This window comes from Lepisosteus oculatus, chromosome 6 (genome assembly GCF_040954835.1).
Source record: "Lepisosteus oculatus isolate fLepOcu1 chromosome 6, fLepOcu1.hap2, whole genome shotgun sequence".
Classification (NCBI taxonomy): Eukaryota; Metazoa; Chordata; class Actinopteri; order Semionotiformes; family Lepisosteidae; genus Lepisosteus; species Lepisosteus oculatus.
In genome coordinates, this window is record NC_090701.1 from 45158741 (window position 1) to 45182306 (window position 23566).

Below are 23566 nucleotides of genomic sequence, written 5' to 3' on the forward strand. Positions count from 1 at the left end.
TCTTACAGGATTCCCAGAAAGTGCCACATGGCGAGCACAATTCTGCTCAGCTGACGGGACACCCCGTGAAAATTCCCACACAATACCAGATTAGACCAGCGACTGAAAAATACTAGTGTCAGAAGTATTGTGAACTTCATCAGAAACATGAAAACAGACAGAACAGAAGGGTTCAAAACAACAAAAAGAGGCCATTCAGCTCTGAGTCATCTGGTCTATGCATGGTACTTAGTAGCTCAGTGATCCAGGATATCATCTTGTTCCACACTCCCACAACTCTTTGCGTAATGAAGTGCCCGCTATGCTCAGTTTTAAGTGCACTTCCATGCAGCTTCCGCTTGTGACCTCTGGTTCCTATTTCCCTGTTGATTCTGAAGAAATCCGCAGGGTTGAGTTGGCCAGGGCCTTGTCAATGAAGAGACCTGGGCATCCTGATGTAACTGCTTGCACATTCTCTGTGAGCCCCTCAGACTCGCGGGCTTCAGGGGTCTCTGTTGCCCTTACTTGCCGAGAGCTCTCCTGGTGTTCATTACGGTCCTGACGTTCATATTATTATTGTATGTTGTATATTAATATTGAATGTTCTTGCTATTGAATCAGCGAGCAGCTAAGCAGATCTTTTATCAAACCAGCTGTCAGTGTTATACCAATTTACGACAAAAATTATACCAGCACTCGGGGCTGCAGAACGGCGCAAAAAGGCAGAGAAAAAAGAAAACCGGCGTAAAAGAACTGAGGTTGCGAACGCACAGTAACTCAGCTAATACCAGAGCCCTAAATAAAGCAGGTATATAATGGAAATAAAACTAATAAAGAAGTAATTAAATACACTTAATGGGCCGCCCACGGTGAAAGTCTGACCGAGGGTGTTCTAACAGCCCCGGGAGACGCGCTGTCCTGCGTGTGTCTGCGGGACCGATCGCCGGCGGAGTCTCAAGCGCCTCAGACTGCAGTTCATATTCCAAAACCATTCAGTTTTCCCGTTACAGGTTGGGCCCAAATCTATTTTTTCTCAGCGGAGAGCTTTTTCACCCTGCTCTCTGCCAGGTGTCCTGCCTCTTGGTTATGTGGATTATCAGACCGCTGGTTCCTTCCAATAATGTGCAAATAAACGGAAATTCATTTGTAGGGTTTTTTCTTTGCATGATGTGCATTTTGTCCCACGCTCAGTAAGCAGTGAGTGGCTATGCTGACTCCACTAGAACAATGTTAAGGAGTGAAAATAATGTTTGAAAACAGTCCTGCACCAGCTACTCTCGGGAGTATGTGCAATCGAATCGCTCTCTGCTAATCAGGTACAATCTCCCTGTTCTGCGTCTCCAGACTGAGTAGCTTGTTCCAGACATCCACAGCCTTTTGTGTAACGACGCATCTCCTGCTCTCGGTTTTAAATGCACTTTCACTTGGTTTTGACAGAAATAAGATAGCGACCTTGAGCACAGAACTGGCGGGGTTCTGTTCGCTGCATTGCTCCCGGAAACAAGCCTGGAGCAGAATAATTCCAAATCTCAACGATGAAAGCGTCAAAAGGGTTTAACCAGGCTCAGTGCCACTTAATGTGACTATTAACCGAACCTTTCCGTCTTGAATGAAGCCCGTTTTTACTGCAGTCCAGCTCAGTTATTCTCTCGAACAGCGGCGAGTTGTGACAAGCCCGAAAGGTACAGTACTTGGCGGGTGTGAGGAGAAACACAGACTCCCAATCTTCTCTCCTGCCTGCGAGTCCGCCATTAGTCTGTTTACAGTCGTTTTACAGCGGTCAGTTGTATACATTTAAAGGAACAAGTAATGGGTTTATTCCCTGCTGGTAAGAAGAAGAAAGAGAACACAGCGTTTCGGCCGTGGAGCCTTCTTCAGGTGTGAGAGAGACAGGGCAGTAGGCAAAGGTAAAGGTTTAAATCTAAGGTAAAGGTAAAGGTTTAAATGATGTCCTCCTGGGATGGCGGTCAAGACGACCAAGTCACAGGGTGAAAAAATAAAAAAACTCCATCATAACTAATTCACAGCTTGTTACACAAAAGAAAGTGGAACTGTCTCTGCATCACCACTATCGCCCCATCCTCTTCCTCTATTGAAAGGGGGTCTCTGGTCTCCTGTTCTCTTCTCTCCCAGAGGAGGGCTGAATCAGTCCTGCCTCCGACAGTCAGTGTCACACTGCGAAGAGACCCTGGGACAGCGGGCACAGGACGATGCAGACACCGTCTCTCCTGATTCTGCTCTCTCTTGCTGGTGAGTACACGGACAGTCTTCCTCGGGTATTTAATTTCCTTGCTGTGCTCCCCTGCCGGACCCCCGGCGGTCTGTCGGACTATCCGTCGACATCACGCAGGAATAGGTTAAGATCAACCGTTTTGTTATTATCTGCGTATGGAAAACGTTAGTTTAACCGGCGAGTTGTACAAAAACTCTACAAAGAACAGGATCGCTGGTTTCCTGACCCGGGTTCGTCATAGACAAATCCAACAGGACGGCTCTGAGTGTGTTCGTCGCAGAAAAGCTCAGTCAGGTTTAACATCTTGCAATTCAAAAGTTCCGAAAAACGATGGTTCTTTCATGGTATTATAATTTTGTTTCGTTTTATTGATTTTTACTGTATTAAAGTAGGATTCTGCATTTTTAAAATCATTGTTTTCAGTCCAGTCTATGTGTGTTCGCCCGTTTGCAAGAACAAAAAACAACATTTTCTTTTTCAGTAGAACAAAATAAACTAAAACAACTAAACCTAATGATCACAAAGAGTCTCGCAAACTTCACGGGTGAAGAAAACAAGAATCCTCATGTTATGACAGAAATGTCAATCAAGACAAATTAAAAGTAAATCAATCTGAATCACTGATGGTTAATTATGATGGTTTTTATGATCAGTATTATGTCAGTAATTATGATTCAGTATCTACAGTATATGATGGAGGAACATTGTTCTTCAAGGTAATAACAGACAAGACGGAAATTCCTGTGTTTAGTATAGGTATATAATATTAGTTAATGTATTATGTACATCGCTGCCGATTATAATACAGCTTTGACAGACTGTATCAGTCGGATTCCCCATTTTCACGGAATTATTTGGGGTTTTACTCTTGAAACAAAATCACAACGCACTGCAGAAACTGTGTAACAATTTTGCACATAGCGTGAGTAATAATGAGGTAACAGTTTACAACATATTTTCTGGAAAACGCATTTTTAAATAAAAAAAGTCATCGTTCAACCTTACAGGTCTGAAACCTTTACAGGTTAATTCACTCTCAGACTCGACAGTTTCGCGCTTCGTCTGGCGCCAACAAGCTATAACACGCCTTTCCAACTGGCTGCGTCGCGTGGCGAGCGTGTTGGGAAGTTTAATACTGTACATCTGTTCCAAAAAACGCAGAACAGTGATTTTCAGTTTAGGGTTTCCATAGGGAAGTTTCTGACTCAAAAACACAATTGCAGAAGTTCAAAGGAGCTAGATGTTTTAAACAAGACAAAATAAATTAATACAATTAAAAAAACAAAACATGTAGAAGCGATGTTCAGAGAGGAAGGAAATATGTTTATGCGATCAAATAAAAATTCACCGCAGGTCTGGTCTTGCCTTAGAGGCAACATCACTTTCCGGATCAGTCTGTTGTAATTGATAGTGGTTCTGCTAGATTAACTCGTTTTTTAGTCCGCCAAGGCGCAGTGTTGTGTGAAATATTGCGGTGTTTAAAATTATGGATTGTAACTCAAATTCTGTTGTCACAGATTTAATAATAATAATAATAATAATAATAATAATAATAATAATAATAATAATAATAATAATAATAATAATCGGACTCTTACTGGGAGTACAGCTAGAGATAATACTTGGGAATATATTTGATTTCATAACGTGTTGAAAATGGTTTTAGAAAGCACGTTTCCTGCTGGGGCTCCAAATGCCTCTCTGAACTGCTCCCTAGCCCAGCGGGAGAAAAGGAACTGAGTCTTTTTAGCGAGGATACAGATCTGGACTGTCGTGATTAAAGACAAGCAGGGTCAATAATCGCCTCACCGGAGTGAACGAGCTCAGAGCGGCCGAGCGACTGTGGTCCCTGTGGGTCTGGTCTCTGTCTGAGCTGCTGCTCTGTGGGGTCCAGCCCCCTGGACGAGCGGTGACCGTCTCTGGGCTGGGGACTAAAGAATCGGTTCGGTACAGAAGCCCTCAGACCCAGCAACACCGTGACCCGCAGTAGGCGACACTGCGAGAGCCAGACAGTGTGTCTCCACAGTGCAGGGAGAGCGAGGCGAATGAGCGGTTGTTGTGTAAGAGATGAATTAAATTACACGACATCTGCCACTTGGTCATGCGGAAAATTTGTAATTAATTTGGGGGCATCTGGAATACAGACTCAGAAAAATCCGAGAACAGTTCATAATGACTCTGTGGAAAACCCGATAATCCCAGAGTAATCTCTTCAGATAACGCCTGGAATATATAAAGCTACACTTCCTGTGTGAATAAGTCAGTGTTCCTCTTTGGAGCCACTGCATAACCTCCCAGTTCCCCATCATATCAGTGTAATCACTTCTGCTTCTGCACATACAGTACAGTAAGCCGGTGTTGATACAGAACCATGCTGTAACTGTGCAATAGTGTCCTGGGTGAAAGGGTGACACTGGCACCGCCGTTGTTTGTGAGTGACTGCAGGCCTGGGCAGCAGGTGCCCACAAGTCTGGGCAGTCGGCCGAAGGGACTGGACCAGCGGTATGTTCCGCCTGTTCGGGGCGGTATGTGACCAGATGCTCACACACCCCATCCCCCAGGGGTGCGCTGGTGAGCTCCAGCAGAAGCCACCGGCCTCTGAGGGTCAGGGCGCAGCTGGGTTTCTGGGGTCTCTGCCGGTCCCCCATCCTGAGCCAACTGGATCCCTTCACTGGGGGGCTGCTCTGCCACCCCCTGGGTCAACAGGCCCCTGTGATCTGGGGCAACCCTGGGTTCCTGTGAGCAGACTGGCTCGGTGCTCTGGTGCAGAGGGATGTTCTCCTCCTCAGAATTCCCAGTTCTGCCCGGGATTGTACCTTTTTCAAGGGATTTTAACGCATCTCGCTGGACTATCATTTCCTGGGGCTGGAGTTTTGCACCCCCCTGCTACACAAAGCTGCACAAAGCCTTCTGCTGCCCCTGGGGTGATTTCTCACCTCTCCGGGCAGTCCTGGCTTCCAGGAGAAGTCTGACCGGCCAGCAACACAGCGGCCGGGAACTGGGTCACTGTAGGAGAGCAGCAGAAGACCATCAGGGTGCAAGGAGGTCAGGCAGCAGATCTCTGCCCTCGTTCGGGCGCAGGAACGCTTCTCGAAGTCGCGTGTGGGCACCTGCGTGTCTGTGTGGCTGAGGCCAGCGCTCAGGGTGGAAACTGCACCCCCAGACCACGGCGGGGGTGGGGGGATGTACAGTCTGCAAGAGGGAGTGGGAGGTTAGTAGGGCAAGGGGTTCGTGAGTGTGGTTTTGTCGCCTCGCTCATTTCTCGTACGCCCGTTCTCGCTGGAGAGCGCGGCAACCGCGGGGGACAGGAAGAGGTCAAGGGGCGGGCGGGAGGCCCAGGCGGACCTGCCGAAAGTGAGACTGGCCGGCTGTCGCCGCACACGGCGGAGAGATTCTCAAGGGGCTCTGGGCCGAGGTGTTATTTCCATTAGCGTCAATGTTACAAACCACTTTGTGACCTGTGTGAAAATCCCACATGAAACATTCAGACACAGAATGTTGCAGGTGCATGCACCCCCTTGCAATGAGGTCCCATGAGGTCATATTACTAATGATGCACGCAGCATTTATTACAGTGAATATTTTTAATCAAAACCGGAATGCTCCATCCAGATATTTTTTATGGAGTTTTTAATGAAATTTCAGGAGGAATGAAGGCAGCCAAGCTCATTCGACACAGCTGCTGCAATTCTCACTAATCCTGACGTAAGCAACTGGTCTCTATATATATATCAAACGTCACCCTCTCCTCTTCCTCATTCGTTTTCTGCATCCCTCCTCCACCCCCTCTCCACCTTTGCAGCTTTCAATCTATTATGCTGTCAAACCAGAAAGTGAGACACTATGTTAAGCACTTGCAATAAATGGCCTATAGAAAAGCACTAAAATTGTTCTACCTTCAAAAAGCTGGAGTTCCTAAGAATAAAGAGTCTCTGTTGGCCTCAGATTGATTAATTACTAAAGACCAAATGATACAGAGAGGCTGAATGACTGTTCTTATTTTCTTAGTTCTCTTACCTCTATCTCTGTTAAACATTCACCTGATCGTTATATTCTTTTCTGCCAATGCAAATGACGGAAATCTCCTCTTGCATGTGGTTCTGTCTTGTACCCTGTGTTTCTTGGCCAGGAATAAACAGGGTCTGATAAGGGGTGAGTTTTATTATTAGACTGCACTGACCTGCTAGTCAGAAAGAACTTTCATTGTCCATGCAACAACAGGGTGCAGAATATTTGCATTTAACTTTATCCTTTCAAATATTTCTCTGCATAGTCAAAATACGCCGACCGCACAGCTGTGCTCCTTTGTGTAAATGAGTTTCCATTTGGAAGAAAATGAAAAGCACTGTAGACCGATGGAGCAAGGCAGGGCATACCCTGAAAAGTCCACTGCAGGGCACACTCAGATACAAACACGCACAGATTCACACCAGCAGCCAAGCAAAGCATGAAAGCACATCTTTGTGCAGTGGGAGAAAACCGGAGCACCTAGTTGTCTGGTTTTTACCTTTGCCATGCCAGCAGTGGATAAACGTGACAAAAATATTAGTTGGAAACCTATTATGGGGAAACCTACCCAAACAAGGGGAGAGCATACAAAAACCACCTACTGTAGATAGTACCTGGAGGAAACCAGCTGTCGTCATAAAACACGCAAATCCTGACTTTTGCCTCTCTACAACATACTTTCTGTTTTTGGACATGTGGAGTACAGTAAGTCCAGTCAATGGATCAGTTCTTGTGAGGGCAGCACTGTGAGTGCAACACAAGACTGGGGCAGGTTCAGACTGACAGAGAAGATCCAGACTGGTTGTGGAAGTTGTCTCAGTTCACTACAAGCCCTGACAAGAGAGGCTCTGAACACACCCACAACTCTGAACCCCAGGAATGCCAACAACTCAGCAAGGGAATGTCTATTCATTGGAGCTCGGTAATGCCAGTCCTGACGAATGGAGAGATCACAGTACCCCACCTACACAACACACACAGCACATAGACACAGATTACACAAAACACACAAGACAGACCCAGGCTACATAACACACACAGCTACTACCTCATCTGAACAACACACACAAGACGCAGACCCAAACTACACAACACAAACAAGACAGAGACCTCAGACCACACAACACACACACAACACAGATCCCAGACTACATTTTAGTATACGTAGATACAGAGCTCTTGTTAGATTGTGGGTTTGTTGTACCATTACAGAATGACTTCAGAAAATGTAATTGTGCACCTTCAAACCTACAAGCCTGCCTTACAAGCATTAACAGTTTTAATCAAGCAATTAGACCAGCTATGTAACTGATAGCTCTGGTGGAACAAAGCCGAAGACAACCTGGGACCCTGTTATAAAACTTTTATCACGAGTCCATCACTTTGCTTTTAGATCATGTGCTAGAGACTTTGTTTCTAATAAAATCACAACTACATCTAATAGCAGAGTATAAAGGGATGCAGTTAATGGTCATGAAATTGCCCTCCTGTAATTAGAGAATAACATTTCACTTTCCCAGAATAAACACGTTTCAGCTGAGAGACTCTTGCGTCATTATGACCAGGACAAAGACAATTCAGGGGTCTCAAGTCTCTTAACCCGTGATTAAAATTAAAATGGGATAAAAGAATATTCACAGTCTCGGCTTACACAATGTAAAGTAAGAACTTAAGACAGGTCTCAAAAGGAGAGGAGACCATTCATCCAGCTTAGCCTGTTTGGTAGTTAGTAGTTATTTGATCTGAGGATCTTTGTCAGTTATTTTTTTAAAGGAAGCAAGTTATCGGTTTCAACGTCATCATGGCTGAACAACGTGTTCCACACTTTTCTACTTCTACTTTTTTCCTCTCTTTCATGTTTCACTGTTGACACTGAAGACGTCCACTGGGTTGACTTTGTCTTTGAGGAATATGAACATCTCGGTCAATGTTCAAAGCCCCTTGTTTAATTTGAGCCAAGCGAAATATTGCAAAACGGAACAGATTAGTTCTGCATACAAATAAAAGTTTCTGCTCTGATTCCTAAGCTCTTTCAAAGGATTCAAACTGTATGGTGGACTTCCGAAGGCACACAAAGGTTTTGTTATATCAGAGCTTGTTTGATTAAACATTAGCCTGGTTATCTATCCCTGCAAGCTGACTTTAACCATTTTTACGTTTCGTGCTCATGGTGTAAATTGAAGAAAAAGTAGAAGTAGAGCAAAGTGTTCACTTGAATTGAGAAGTGATCTTCATACATAAATACTAAAGATACAGACCCACTCATCTACATTTTGCTTTAGAAGGAAAATGATTCAGTTTGATAAGTTCAGTGATTGGCTAGTATTTCAATGGGGAACAGCTTCTAACTTGGCAGGGCTAAGCAGGTGTGTGTCTGGTCAGGTGTAAGCTGGGCTGTGTCTTATTGAGCAGGTGTGAGCAGGGCTGTGTCTGATGGGCAGTTATGAGCAGGACCGAGTTTGGGCTGGGGTGAACAGGGGTGTGTCTGATTGCGCAGGGGTAAGCAGAGGTGTAAGTGTGAGCAGGGGTGTATGTGATTGAGGAGGTGTGAGCAGGGGTGTGTGAGATTGGGCTGGGGTGAGCAGGGGTGTGTGAGACTGGGGAGGTGTGAGCAGTGTAAGCGGGGGGCCTTTCTGAACCCGTCCTGATCTGCCTCAGTGTTTTAGATTCTGATGTAGTTAAATTTGCAACAGTCATCACTGCTCTGGGCTCCTGAAGGAACCCAGGAGTGTCAGGAGGAGTTCAGGAGCAGCTCCTTCAGGAGCCCGGAGCAGTGATGTCACTACCCCTCTCATCTAACTCTGCTGAGAATCTGATCCAGAAACCACATCTAATGGCCTGAGAGCTTCCAGAGAAACTTCCCGAATGAGGAAAACAGTTCAGTTTCACCGACAAACAAAAGCTATGGATCTTTTCATAGACAAAATAGCGGTTCCATGGTGTAATGGTTAGCACTCTGGACTCTGAATCCAGCCATCTGAGCCCAAATCTTGGTGGAACCTGAGCAGTGTGTCTTTCTTCTGCAATTTCCCTCATGAGATCAATAAAGTATCTATCTATTTAAAAACTCCTTTAAACAACACAACAGAACCACATGGGGCCCAGATCAAGATGATCATCTATATCCAGAGTTTGTTCAAGTTCTGGGAAAGCACATTCTCATCTCTAGCTGTACTCTCTTCTAGTACCATGGGTTTCCAGTCGTGTCTCAGAGCTGAAATGTTTCCCTCGGTGGTGTCTTTTGCACGCTGATCCTCAGGGCAAAACTGTCTCTGCAACTTGATCCCCTTGTTCTAAGACTTTCTCACACTTCTCAGCAACTGGCGTTATTGAAGAGGAAGAATATGGTAAACAGCTTGTTTCTATTCTCCAGCTTGGATTTGTATTTTACTCCGCATAGCACGTCTGTTTTCCCCTGCAAAGATTGAATCCACATGTGAAACTGTATGAGATTCAGAAGCTGTGAGAAATGGATGAATATTAGACACCGTGGTGACCCTCGTACACACTAACTCTTTCCAGAGGAGAGAGACTCAGGGAGCCGAAACACAGGAGAGGAATAAAGAATGCAGAAGAAACTCAATCCTGTGATTTTTTATTTTTGACGTCATCTGTAATCAGAGCAGTCTTTTATAGAAACTTCCTCGTTGCTCAATGACAGTAAAGAGCTCATTGAAAACGGAGTAAAAGTCTAAAAGGATTTGATCTCAGACCACTGATTCATGAGACCCATGGGATAGGAGGCAGAAGGAGGAAGGAATGACCTGAGGGGGAAGTTCTCTCAGTTAAACTTTAACTATAGTGGCAGAAGGGAAGGTGCTGTTGGCTGGGAACCAGTTGGGCAATAACAGCTTGAAAAGGGCAGATCCATTAAAAAAACGCTCCAAGCAAACAACAGCTCTGTGGCGATGGCTATATCCAAATGGGATCTCAATAAACTGCACTGATTTGAAGGATAATTGCCAGTAATATCCTGCCAACACATCGATTTTCTTACAGTACATGAAACATGTGGTCTCTCATGTTGGTTCAGTGTCTTGTGGCCATAATTATGCTCCCTGCTGGTGATATTTATCTGTGCTGTTCACTCTGTGAACCCTTAACAATGTGTAAATTAATGCATTAGCCAGATCTACCTGTGTCGTTGCCTTCATTGACATCAGTGCCAAAAAGCATGCCTGCTGTGGGGTCACTGATGTCGACTGTCTTTCTCACAACAAAGCACACTGAGGAAAAGGAAAAGATGTTGCTGTTTTACAGCCCACAGTACTGATGGAGCAATCCACATGTAGGTCATTCCCACTGTTTGCAACAAGATGTATGTCTCCCTGCGTGTAAAACTATAATTATTATTGTTACATTGCAAATACGTTAATTAATAATGATGAAACAAATTTAAAACTGTTAAAAAGGCAGCCAGCAGCTACGTAGGATCCATGTTTAATCCATCAATGCATTTGATTTATTTTTTTATTGTGAGGCAGGCTAGACCCACTGTGCCCATGTGTCACAGACACACACTGTAATAAGCATCTGTTCATGGTCAGAGTAAGCAGTGACAATGGGCACCATCCATGAACTGTTACTGATACTCTAGCAATGAGCAGAAAATATTAGGGTTCAGTGTCCCCTGTGCTTTACAGATATGGACTTTATTGCTGTTTGACTTAATAATCCTGTTACTGCAGTAGGAAGACATTCTGTGTCTTGAACAGAGGAGACTGAATCAGTTTGTTCATCTCAGTTTGAACCACCGAGAGGAACCTCAGACCACTCTTCCATGTGCAGCTATTTCCAAACACATGCCTTGATCGCTCTTCTCTTTTCCAAAGATGTCATGGTGTCTTCCCCATCAGTGGAATTAATAATAATTCCTTGGATTTATACAAATTTAAGTTCAACTTTATTCAAGTGCTTTTAACTTCAAAGAGCCCCAAAGCGCTTTGCACTTCCTTCCTTCCAGAAGTGCAGACCTGCCTGGGAGACACACAGCAGCCCCACTGCACACAGATCAGGGCAGCAGAGAGAAACTGCTGCACCAGGGGATTGTGGGTGATCTGGGGTACTAGACTTTACCCAGTGAGGTGACACACAGCAGCCCCACTGCACACAGATCACAACAGGAGATGGAGACTACAGCACCAGGAGAATGGTGGGTGATCTGGGGTACTGGACTTCACCCAGTGAAATGACACACAGCAGTGGTTAACACTACTATTTTTACAAATAGCCATTTGATCTTAATGAGCAGCACCTCCTAGAGCCCAGTACCTCCTGTCAGTGAACATAGGAGCTGTGGATGTTTGAGTTTCATCTAGATCACTGGGCTCTGAAGGCTCTGTCACTTTGGACACATCCGAACTGCAGGAGACTGTAGTACTGTGGACAGTTGACGGAGAATTGCACTGATGTACCGTTGGACCTGTTGTTATTCCAGATGTTCTCGTGTGTGGAGATCAGACAGTGAGAGGGAATGTTGGAGGCTCTGTCACTCTGAGAATTCACATTACGGACATCGAGAGAGCCTACAGAGTGGAGTGGAATTTTGGTAATGAGACTCACAGTGAACGGATAGCAGAGCTGAGCAAGTTGGAAAGTAAAACTGATTTCCTGGAGAAATTCAGAGGTCGACTTCAGCTGGACAGAGTGACCAGCTCGCTGACCATCACTGGCCTGGACGTCAATGACTCTGGACTGTATCAGGTTCAAGTTGTCAGAGGAGATAAATTTCAGTCAAGGTTTATTCTAACTGTCTATGGTGAGTACACATCTCTTTTAAGTGTTTCTTGCTCTGTACAGTTAGAATGCTACGGTATATCCTGGGTGTGTGCAGTACTGAGGGGCTCTCATCTGGTCCTGTCAGCCTAGACAGACTGCTCAACTGTATAAAGCAGATTATTAGTTAAAAAGAAGATTGAAAGATGACCACAACTGAACAGGGTGACCATCTCTCTATTCTGTCCCAAAGTCTAGGACAGTGGTTCTCAAACTGTGGTACGCGTACCGGCAGTGGTACGTTGAGTGCCTTCAGGTGGTATGCCAAATGACCCTGGAACTGTGTGGTGTGCGCTGAAAAATCGGGACTGGTTTTCATATTTTGTATTTTAATACGTGTCGAATACGCAGCCTACGTACTACGATACAGTGCGCGCTAATACTTCAGTGGACACAAGAGATACTCTGTAATTCTATACCACTCTATAGGAATGCGTGCTACGGACGCAAGTGACCAATTGTATTTAAAAAAAAGCTACTGTATCTCCAGCAAAGGAGAAAGGATTTTGGACCAATGCCAACGTTGTAACCACAGGAATGCATAGAAATGCGTGCTACGAACGCAGGTCATCTTGTGAGCACACGAAAGCGGGATAACAGAAAACTATTTCAGAACTGTTCTAATTTGAGAAAAATACACAGAGCGTCTCTGTTTCGCTCCCATGCGCATGAAATAAAAACTTTAAATAAATACGGAAATAAAAACGGAAACGCGGAAAAATGCAGGCTTGCGGATTGCTAAAGCAGGTAAGCTACACTATTTTTGAAGAACCTTGTTTACCGTTGGCAAAAGAGCTCACACGTATTATGTGTAGAGAAAAAGCTGCTAAACAGCTCGACCTGCTGCCCCCCTCCCCCTGAAAGACACAGTCATTCATAGAATTATTGAAATGAAGGGTTAAATCAAAAATACAATCATAGAGCGCGTTAAGATGAGCAGATGTTTTTCACTGCAATTAGATGAGTCTGTAGTCGATTTGGTCAATTTGCTCTTTTACGTTAGATACGAGTTTGAGGGTACGTCCCGTGAGGACTTTCTGTTCTGTAAACCGCTACCAACAGGAACTACAGGAGAGCACGTATTTCAGCTTCTGAATGAATTTATTGGAGAGAATGGCCTCGACTGGATAAAATGCGTCTGAGTTTGTACAGACGGTGCTAGAGCAATGACAAGCCGACATAACGGTGTAGCTGCACGAATTAGAGAGGTTGCTCCAGAAATGAATGTACACATTACAACATCCACCGCGAGACCTTTGCCGTCAAGAAAATGCCTGACGATTTAATATCTGTTAGACTCTGTTGTGAATTGTATCAAGGATCGAAAAATTAATTCACCTATGCTTTGCTCAACTAAACAGGCTCACCCCTCTCACTGAAATGGTGCTTTTTTATTAGTTGTAGTTAATGTTTTTTTTCTGTAAAACTTTGAGAAGCCACCTTTAAAGGCGCTATATCAAATAAAGTGTATTATTATAATATTTATTATATGTATGTGTGAGTGTGTGTGCACGCACGCTCTTGTTGGTCATTGAGAATTTCTGGGGTTCCTATGAGATGATGACTTGTAGGTGGTACTTGGATGCTTTGGTTGGATTAGGGGTGGTACTTGGTACAAAAAGTTTGAGAACCACTGGTCTAGGACATCACACTTGTTCAGCAATGTTCAACATTTAAAACAATGTTTTTCAGTAAGAATGTAATATTATAGTCACCTCAAAGAGACAACATTTATTCCAATAATTATTTATATACTATAAGTGGTAATAAATTAATAGATGGCAAAATACATCTTCCAGTGTTTCCTCATCACAGTGCTCAGTGTAAGACTGGTTCCTGCTATGAGATCAGCACTGGTCTCTGGCCTACACCATTTCATTAGGGAAACAGTACATTATTCAACACAATTATAGTACTGTACATTGTCAAATACAATTAAACTAATGCAGACATGAGATACAGCAGTACTTATTGTCTCAGAGAATAAAAAAATATACATAAGCATAAGTAAATAAAACCCATTTATTTTTCGGTTTTCTTTTTTTACTAGCAATGCTGAACTGATGGGTGTCTCTGTCACAGGTCCAGTGTCAAAGCCTGAGGTCAGAAAGACCCCAGCAGGAAGAGCCCTGGTCACACAGAACTGCTCCCTGCTGTGCTCGGTGCAGAATGGCAGAGAGGTGACCCTGTCCTGGTACAGAGAGGGGGAGGAGAAGCCCCTGTCCAACACCAGCTCCCTCAATCTAAACAGCACCCTGACTCTCCCTCTGGAGACAGATGGACAATACAATAATACCTACAGCTGTGTGGCCTCTAACCCTGTCAGTGTCCAGACAACCAGAGTCAAGCCTGAGACTTACTGCCCTGGTAACGTTATAGAAAGCTACTATTCAAACATTTTTAAGACAGTCTTGAGTTGGAGTAGTTTGTCGCTTTGGTAAATGGGTCAAAGGAAGAATTAGACAGATGGACAGAGATTTGTAACCTGTTAGCTCTCAAAAGTCAGAAATATGTCCCTGGTGTTTGGAATATAGAGGCAGAGATTGATATGTGGAATACGAATACAGGATGAAAGTCTATGACTGGAATCAGAAACCCAATATAAAACTGCAGACCTGGGATTAGATTAGACTGCAGCCTGTGAGGTAAGGTTAGGATCCCGGTATGGGGCTGTATTAGAGTATTGGACCAGCGCTGCAGGGTCAGTACTGTATTACCAGAGTGAAGGTGGCTCACCAAGGTTTACTGTTTTACAGGCTCTGACACAGAAGCGAGATTCAGAAACAGAGCTTGGGTTCTGGTGTCTTGTGCTCTCCTGCTCTGCCTAGCCCTAATGACAGCTCTCTTCATTCTTATGTGCAAGAAAAGGAGAGACGAGCGGCAGAGTGAAGGTAAGAAAGTTACAAGCATGTCAATGAGCTTAACAGTGAGAGACAGAGCACCGTCTGTGGTGATACTGTGGTGACTGTAGAGCACAAGAGCTTCACACCAGAAGCACAGACTGGAACACAGTGACCCTCAGCTTCAACCACAACAGAACGATGATACAAGAGTATAGTGCTGTGTAGACAACTACAGTGAAAAGTGTAGAACTGTGTAGATTTTGTGTAGCAGTTGTTGCTGTGTGAGTAAGAGGTACACTAGACTGGTCCTTTGGTCAGACTGTACTGTAATCGTTGCAATGAAAATGTTTTTTGGTTTGAGTTTTTGGAAGGGAGTTCTAAAATATAATCAGAGATCACATTGTCTGCTAAATATGCTACACACCAGTGTTTAGAGAATACAGATCCTTAGCCACAGAGCCACTGCGCCGCCCCAGAGCACCAGGCTTTAGTGAGAGATCTCACAGCAGCAGGTGCTCTGAGGGTATTTAAACCCTGCTCAGTCTCTCCTCGGCGAGCCGGCATTGACGTTCATCGCCACACTGCTGAGCCACCTTATGACGTCCCAGCGGAGCCCTGCTTGTTCCTGGTTGATACTGCTCTTGGGCTCTGTCAGGCTGTGCTGTCCGGGGGCTGAGTGTGGACTGGAGTTCGGGACCCTGCTGTGGAGCCAGACCTCAGCAGAAGACTCCCCGGTCCGCCCTGACGGTGCACGCTGGCATGGTACAGCTGCACCTTGAGGTTGAACACCCCTGCTGGGAGTTTCCTGCCCGGCTTCAGTGCCAGACTCCTCTGCCCCGCACCGCGGCCTGGAATGATGCGCAGCTCCGGCTCCTGGCGTCTCCCCCAGCCCGGCCCCCCTTCACTGATTACCAGTCCCTCAGCCCACCTGCATCCGGCATCCTGGGCAATCCCGGCAGGATGTCCTTCACCCAGAGGTGGCCCTGGCCCGTGAAGCTCGTGGAGCCTGCCCGCGGGTTTCCTGGACAGTCTATGTGCCAGCCTGTCTCGTGCCCGGGTGCTGTGAGCTGGCCACTCCCCCTGCACTGTAGGGCCCCTGCTCTTGGGTCCATTACATCATGCGGGGTCAGCCCCGGTGACCTGGGGGCGCTGCCTGGTTGTAACAAACACATCACACAACACACACCATACGTTACAACATTTGCAAAACAAGGTCTCACAGGCCTAAGCTCTACAGTCCCAGAAACCCAGACTGCTAGGTCTGTAACCTGAAATCCTATATAACACCTAAACAGACCAATAAGAGGAACACTCGGTGTCCCATTCTAACAGAGTCCAACCCAGTGCCAAATCTATAATCCTGAGTGTCCCAGAGTGATAGGGTATAACAATTCTACAAATGTATCACCAAATTCAAGACCAGAACAAGGTCCACTCACCTGGTATTTTTGTTTCCTTGCGTAATTGTCTATCTCTTCATCTCTTTTCTCTGACCTTTCTCTTTCCTGTGTCTTTATATGATGTCTTCCTGTCTGCTAAATGTTCTTCTTCAGTTTTGAGTAACTAGAGTAGAAGGTTTCTTTTGATCCTCTGTCTCTTGCAGCTCACCCACACCTGGGTAAATAGCTCACTTTCCACCTAGTTTCTACCTATTGTTTTTTTTTACTTTTATGACCCCTCGTAACAATATTATCACAACTATTCTGACAAAAGCATCTTTTAGTGCCTTATTTCTTACCTGAAGGCCAGTGTCTCCTATAGAGATTATGAAAGTGAAGTGTTGACTGCCACTGTGACTCGAATCAGTTCAGTGAGCTTTATTGGCATAACTGATCAATCAACACAACATTTACAATACAAACGCATCATAGGATATTTATGTAAAAAATACATCACATAAAACTTTATTGAGGGATGAATCTCTGTCTGTTCCTCAGGCTGGGACAGGACATCACACACTGTATTTTTATTATTGAGAGACAGGCTCACTGTCTGTTCCTCAGGCTGGGACAGGAGATCACACACTGTATTATTATTATTGAGAGACAGGTTCTCTTTCTGTTCCTCAGGTTGTGACATACAGCACTGCGACTCAGCTGAGTTTCCTCCACCTGGTAGGATTGGAAGTTGTTATGATTCTGGTAGGTATGAGAATTCTGGAATGATATATATTTTTTATTTTAGGGAAGAATGATTAATTAATCCCAGAGGATTTCGCACAGTTGAACTGGCAGCAGAAAGTGCATCTCTGTCTCTGCATCTCCCTGCTGGCAGAGGGAGCACAGCCTGTCCTCTTTGGGCAGCCAGATCTACCTGTGACGCCCAGTTTCTATGGCCAAATTACGATCACTGATCCTGTACTTTGTCAGGATCTGTTTCTCTTTGCTGTCTTTCACCCTGGTCAGATACACAGCTATGTGTCCTGTCTATGTGCATATGTCTCGATTGACTCTGTCTCTCCCTGTATTTTAAAGGTCGCTCTTTCCCTGGTGTTGGGAGCTCTTGCTCTTTGTCTGACAGTGACGTTCAGTATGTTAATGTTCAAGTCGGGCAGAAACCGTCAGAAGCCCAGCAGGTCAGTGCCGTTCTGTTTCCTCACCTCGTACTGTGCTTTACAGAATCCCAGTTCTGTGTTTTCTGCCGACAACAGGAAGCCGGTGTTCCTGCAGATCATTGAGCCAGGAGAGAGGGGGAGCAGGTACAGGCAGGGTTACAGCCTCCTTCTAAAGAGAAGCACAGAAATACTCCATAGTCTAAATGGCAACCGGACAACTTCAAATCATACTTCTTATCCTTCTATCCTGCTGCATTTACAAAATAATCTAATTGCACTTAGGTTGTTCTTTCTCTTTGGAGTGTGGTGACCCTTTGCATCTGAAGCTCTGTATAAATCCACTTTATGTATAAAATGGAAGCAGTCACCCCAGTTACAGCACATCCAATAATAACTACTTTCAATTACTGTGAAACTTTCACTTTGCTCCCTCGGTTTGTAACGAGAGCTCCTGTCATTCACTTTGTTTTGTGATATTTCTCAAGCCTCTTTCCTGTACCAAGTAAAGATCTGCGCACTGTGATAAATATATTTGCGCTTATAGAGGTGGTGAACTTAGTAAAAGGTTTTTGATTACACACAATAGGCTTCTGCATTACAGGCGGTCTGAAGATCACGAACTGATAACAGCACAGAACAGCCAGGCGCACTTCTCTGAACTCTTGTTAAATTTAATTGCAGTAATCAGACACGAAGCAGAGTTGGGTGCAAAACACAGGTTTCTTATTTGGCTAAACAATATGCACACACAAGAACACAGCATCAAACATGTACAGTGCACAATATGCCAGATGGCCTCCTTTGGCTTGCAAACATTCATCTTCCATCAGCTGGAGAGAGAGAGGGTGTTTATACAGCTGTGGTTCACGCTACTCAGAACCGATATGACATTTATCACCTGTTAACTGGCTATTTTTATACTCCTTTAGTACACCTGCCATTTCCCTTTCATCATCTAGAACTATTGTTGTTCATTTGACTTAATCCTCGATGGGTTTTGTTTGCTGAAAGAACTTATTTGTTTTAGCCTCCAGTGTGCTTATTCCTTTCAGTTTCTCTCTTGGCCTTTCTAATATCCTTTATTACCCGTGCTTATAATTCATTGTCCTGGGTCCTGTTATTTTTCAGCTATTTTAAAAAGCACTCTCTTCTCCTTTCCATTGAACCATTTGGAATATGGATTTTCTAGTTTTTAATTTGTTAACTCTTGGGATAAACCGTCTCTGCGCTTCATGCACTCATTTTCCACTGCTTTTAATCTCTCCTGCCATTTTATGTCTCTTAATCTGTGTCTCATTCTTACAGAATCTGCTTTGCGGAGGTTGTAGAATTTTTCTGTGACGCAACCTGTATAGTTACAAAACACATTACAAATCACACAGTATAGCAGGGTCCTGAACCATCTGGTTTAGATGCCAGAACTCCAACCACTGCTCTACACTACTGCTATTGGTCTTCCCACTTGTGGTTTAGATGGGACAAGATGGGCCTTTTTATTTCCATTTCCAAGTCAGAGGAAAGGATCTGCAGCTGGAGTCCTGGCTTGAAACAGCACCCTCTGTCACTCTTATACAGGCAAACACCTCTGAGACAAACATGCAGCTCCGTCTCGCTTAGGGCACCCCACCAGCACAATGCGCTTATCCGTGGTCATGCTGTGAACCACCAGGAGAAGCTGCTGCCCACATCAGAGCCACAAACTTTATTTCAAGAACATGACAATGGCTACAAACAAGAGGGCCTTTTGTGCTTAGTAGTTAACTGATGCAATGATCTCATCCAGCTCTTTCTTGAAAGAATCCAGGGCATCTGCTTTCACAACACGGCTGGTAGCTGGTTCCACTCTCCCGTCACCCTTTGTGTAAATAAGTGCTGAGTAAGATCGAGGAGGCAGCTGCGTCAGCAAGCGTAGGCTGCAAAGGAACAAGTAAAGGATTATTCCACGTTGAAAAGTGTTTCTTTTCTTCTCTTTTCAGCATGGAATAAACCTTTACTTGTTCAAGGGCTGAGGAACTTCAGTATAATTAATATTACAAAGCTGTATGATTAGTTATTGAACTGACTAGGTGTTAATTTGGAGCAGGTGACTTGAGCAGGCATCTAAATGGGTTCTTAGTGAATTAGCTTTTAGTGAGGGGCTGCAGTCACCAGTTCAAGACAGAAATGAGTCACAATTTATTCTGAATCATTTATTGCAGAAATACTGCAAATCTTGGAGAAACATGTCCTCAGATCCAGTTTTCCCTCATGGAATGAATCTCCCTTCACCTCACAGGAACTCCAGGCCAGGTTTTCCTCCACACGTCCCCTTTCTCAAATGACAGGGCACTCTGTGGGAGGCAGGGAAATGCACTGCTGGGATATTTTCCATATTCTTCCCATGACCTCAACAGAAAAACAAGAGCATTTCAGTTTCATTTTGTGCTAGAACGTCTAAATTTTGCGATCCTGTGCGATGTTCTGTGCTGCCTCCCCCTCTGGTGAGATCACAGGATGCTTGGGTAGTGGCTCTGGTCCTTCCTTCAGACTAAATAATCTGCATGCAACTTCAGCTACAGTACATGTCTGGGCAGCTTGTTTCACTCTCTCACCATCCTTCTGTGGAAAGAAGTCCCTCCTGTATTCATTCCTGATGCCACTTTCCCTCCACCTCTCTTTTCCAGCTTGTCTAATTTCTCCTGCAGCTGGTGATTTCAAAGCAATCAAGTTTGGGTCCAGGCCAAACACATCTCTTTGTGCAGCAGCTTAGAAATGATTGGAAATGATGTCTGAAAGGCAAATAGAGGGAATCTTGTTTCCAAGGAAAGCACAGTGGTCTGAGAGCAAAATTCCTGACATCTTGGGAAATCTGTCTGCGTCTCCAACTGAACCCAGACACTGACAACCATACTGTACACAGCACCACTTTTCCCTGAAAATTTCTTCAGCCCCAGGCTACAGACCTCTGGACAAGAGGCCTTTTTTGAAATCACAGGCTTTTTCAGGACTTGCGGTCTAACACTGGTTTTTAATCAAACATCAGATTTAAATTCCCCTCCTTCTGTTTTTATCCCAACAGGATTCCCCAGAACGGCAACAGCAGAGGAACACAGGCTGTCAGGATCGGATAGTGTATGCGGAAATCACACATCCCAGCGGTTCTGTAACATGAGCAGGAGAAGAGATCTGACACAGCCTGGGGAAAGAGGAATGGTCTTCATGCTGAGGGCATGCACAGAATTCACAACAGTGTTATTGGTTTTTTGAGCTTTAACATGGATTTTCTAGTCCCCAAAAGCTAATGATTGCATATCATTGGGTTAATTTCACAGGGACATGGTCAATGATTTCACCAAATCACACAGACCACAGATTCAACTCACGAATCTCATGTGGAAATTGTGGTTCTTTTCTCTTTGTTTTTAAAGAGGCCATCCCTAAAGTTACCTTGCCTCCTTTAAGGTAACTTAAAGGAGGTTTGTTCTTCAATCCAGAATGGTCAGGAACGATCTGAAGCCCTGGTACCATGCAGGGCAAAATAGCTGAATTCAGTGGACCAGCAGTTCTGACACATGAGGTCACACAGGCAGTGGTCACAGGAGTAATATCAGGCACCTGCGTCCTCACAAGCTCGTCGTCTGCATGTATGCACTTCAAACATCAGATGCAAATAAACAAGTCGTACATAAAATATCAAACGGAGGAGAATTCCACACCAAACAGTCAAAAGAAAAAAATTCAATTGTGGAGCCTGTTCAAAAGGGAGCCAGAGGAGTGTAGCAGGGATATAAATCTGTGAGAGAGAAAGTGGAGGGTAACAGGGATATAAAACACAGGAGAACAGAGGACAGAGCAGGTGAGAAATTGTCCACAGGAGGGAGATCTGAGAGGTGGAAGAAATAGTTGGTAGGATCTGAATGATTTCTTTGAAGACTGAAGTACACAAACATGGCTTTATGCTGCGCCATTACATCCCAGCAGTGCCGAGACTGTAGATCCCAGTAAAGGACGGGGTTTATGAGTGAAGAGGGTAGTAGCACAAAATCGTGCCTCAGTCCATGACAGGGCCCACACACACTCAGTGTACACCTTATAGAAATTCCATTTAATGTTAGGAAAGGAATATTGGTGTCTTATATAAACAATATTGATGTCTTATATATTTTGTAGAAACAAAAAGTATATTTTGTATTATGAAACATTATTGTTTATCAAATGAATGTTAGTATCTAAAGATGACAGTCTGGTTCATATTCAAGAAGATTTAAGTCATTTGCTGTAATTCTGTTTTTTGAGTTTGTACACAACGTTCATGGAGCTGAAAATATGAAATACAATAATGTAATGTTTCTTTATTAGCCCTACACAATTTCTTGCATTAGGAATGCATCTTTTCGCATACCCCAGCTTTTCTCTATGGAGACACAGACACAGAGACAGGGAGAGAAGCTTGGGGTCAGAGCGCAGGGTCTGCCATTGTACGGCACCCCTGGAGCAGTTAGGGTTAAGGGCCTTGCTCAGGGGCCCAACGGAGTAGGATTCCTCTGCCGGCCGCGGGATTTGAACCGGCAACCTTCCGGTCACAGGCGCAGATCCTTAACCACAGAGCCACTGCTCCGGGATCCCAATCCCAATCCCAATAATGGGATTGATGCTATGTTCCAACAGGGCTAGGTTTAAAAAACTAGGTTTAAAAACATATTCAAAGAGGATTTGTACATATCCTGTTACAACACGCCCAAGGATTCTATAAAAAAAGGCAGGTTGCAGGTCCAGGCCAATATACACACAAACACACAGCTGTGAGGGTCGGACACTCTAGTGCCTTTCATTTACAGTGCAGAAAACTCAAAACACCAGAATAAAAGAACCAACACAAGAGCCCATGGTCCTCTTTGAGCTACTAACTAAACTCCATCTTGAAGTCACTGTCCCACTGGAGCAATTACACTCCACATTAACAAATCTCAATAACAGTCTCCCAGACTCATCTCAAAACAAAAGTCTCTCTGTGACTCTTCACCTTGTTGCTAAAAACAAGTTTTGGTCAGCCCCTCAGAGGCTACTCATACTTCTGAGCTCTCGAAACAAAGCTTCAAATCTTTCTTAGCCCCACAACCCTCCAATTCCACTAACGGACCCTGGACACATTTTCTTCCTGATTTTTGAACAGTCACCTGACCAACCAACTTCCTGGAACTGGTCATGTGACAGAGCAGCTCCTCCCCCAAAAGGAGTCTGGGGAATGTGGTCTCTACCTGGCCTGTGCTCTCACAGATCGTTTTCAGTAATAAGAGGCATAATTTATTTACGCCAATCAGCACTGTAGGCTGTATTGTATTTGTGTATGCGTTTTCTATTTGTATTTTTATAAAATACATTTTTATGAACTTTTGTTTATGTTCATAAATGTCTGATGAGCAACCTTCAGTTTATCAGACTGTGCCTCTCTACAGCTGGTACCTCAGTCTTTTGGATGCTATAGAGTGTGCCTCTATCTATACTGCTGGTTTTTAATTATGTCAGTTAATCAATCAGATTTTTAATTACATTTTAATCAACAAAGAGAAAAATATTCCTCAAGCTTTGTGCAGCCCACTTTTGAGACATTGATCTAAAAGTACAATTTAGCAGGTGATACACTTGCAAATCCGAAATAGGATAGGAAACAAAATCTGAAATCAAATGAGATCCTCCTATTTTTCTGGATCTTCAGCTATGGATCCCTCAATATCTGGCCTGGGATCTGGGTTGCAGTGAGTTTTGCCAGGAGTAAATGGATTTCTGATGATGGGTGGGCTATCTAACGAAAGTGCAAACTAGAAATCAATACTTCCCAATTAGCACTGCTCACAGGTTCTCCATTTTAATAACTTCAAAACAATATCTTTTTTTGTGCAGTGAGCACTTGGAACTGTTCTTGTATTAATAGAAGAAACAAAAAAACACAGGAAGATCCCAAGAGGTCTCACAGCCACACTTACCTTGTCTTTATCCCCAGGTTTGGTAATGCAGCTCATTATTGAGTTAATATATTTCAGACAACTGTTTGTTCTAGACTGGCATCTGAACTGGGACGGGCAGAATTGACATCAGGGCTCTATGGAGAAATCCCATTTGAACGTGCCGATTAAAAGCATGTTGTGTTGAGGGGCCCTCATGCCTAGTCCCCCTTTGGCCAGGGCTGGCCCTTGC

At 44.3% G+C, this 23566-nt stretch overlaps 1 protein-coding gene across 6 annotated transcripts; it reads left to right on the forward strand.

Annotated features, from left to right (window-relative positions):
- The first annotated feature begins 697 nt into the window (after positions 1-697).
- LOC102688421 (CD48 antigen-like) lies at positions 698-22761 on the forward strand. Of its 6 annotated transcripts, XM_015339352.2 has the most exons (7): positions 1307-2229; positions 11658-11978; positions 14078-14362; positions 14752-14886; positions 16908-16979; positions 17313-17413; positions 20451-20635. In XM_015339352.2, the coding sequence occupies exons 1-7, from the start codon at positions 2190-2192 to the stop codon at positions 20541-20543; spliced, it is 1047 nt and encodes a 348-aa protein (XP_015194838.2). In that variant the 5' UTR covers positions 1307-2189; the 3' UTR covers positions 20544-20635. The 6 variants fall into 6 exon arrangements, with proteins under 6 accessions (XP_015194836.2, XP_015194838.2, XP_015194839.2 ...); XM_015339350.2 differs by lacking the exons at positions 16908-16979; positions 17313-17413; positions 20451-20635 and adding exons at positions 698-1295; positions 15494-16882 and having other exon boundaries at positions 2113-2229; XM_015339353.2 differs by lacking the exon at positions 17313-17413 and having other exon boundaries at positions 20451-22761.
- Positions 22762-23566: the final 805 nt, after the last annotated feature.

Excerpts from the sequence above, each read along its gene's own strand:
- LOC102688421 (XM_015339350.2), top strand. The coding sequence starts at position 2,190 with ATGCAGACACCGTCTCTCCTGATTCTGCTCTCTCTTGCTG. Across the intron at positions 2,230-11,657 it reads GATTCTGCTCTCTCTTGCTG|ATGTTCTCGTGTGTGGAGAT; the intron begins GTGAGTACACGG and ends TTGTTATTCCAG. Across the intron at positions 14,363-14,751 it reads GCCTGAGACTTACTGCCCTG|GCTCTGACACAGAAGCGAGA; the intron begins GTAACGTTATAG and ends ACTGTTTTACAG.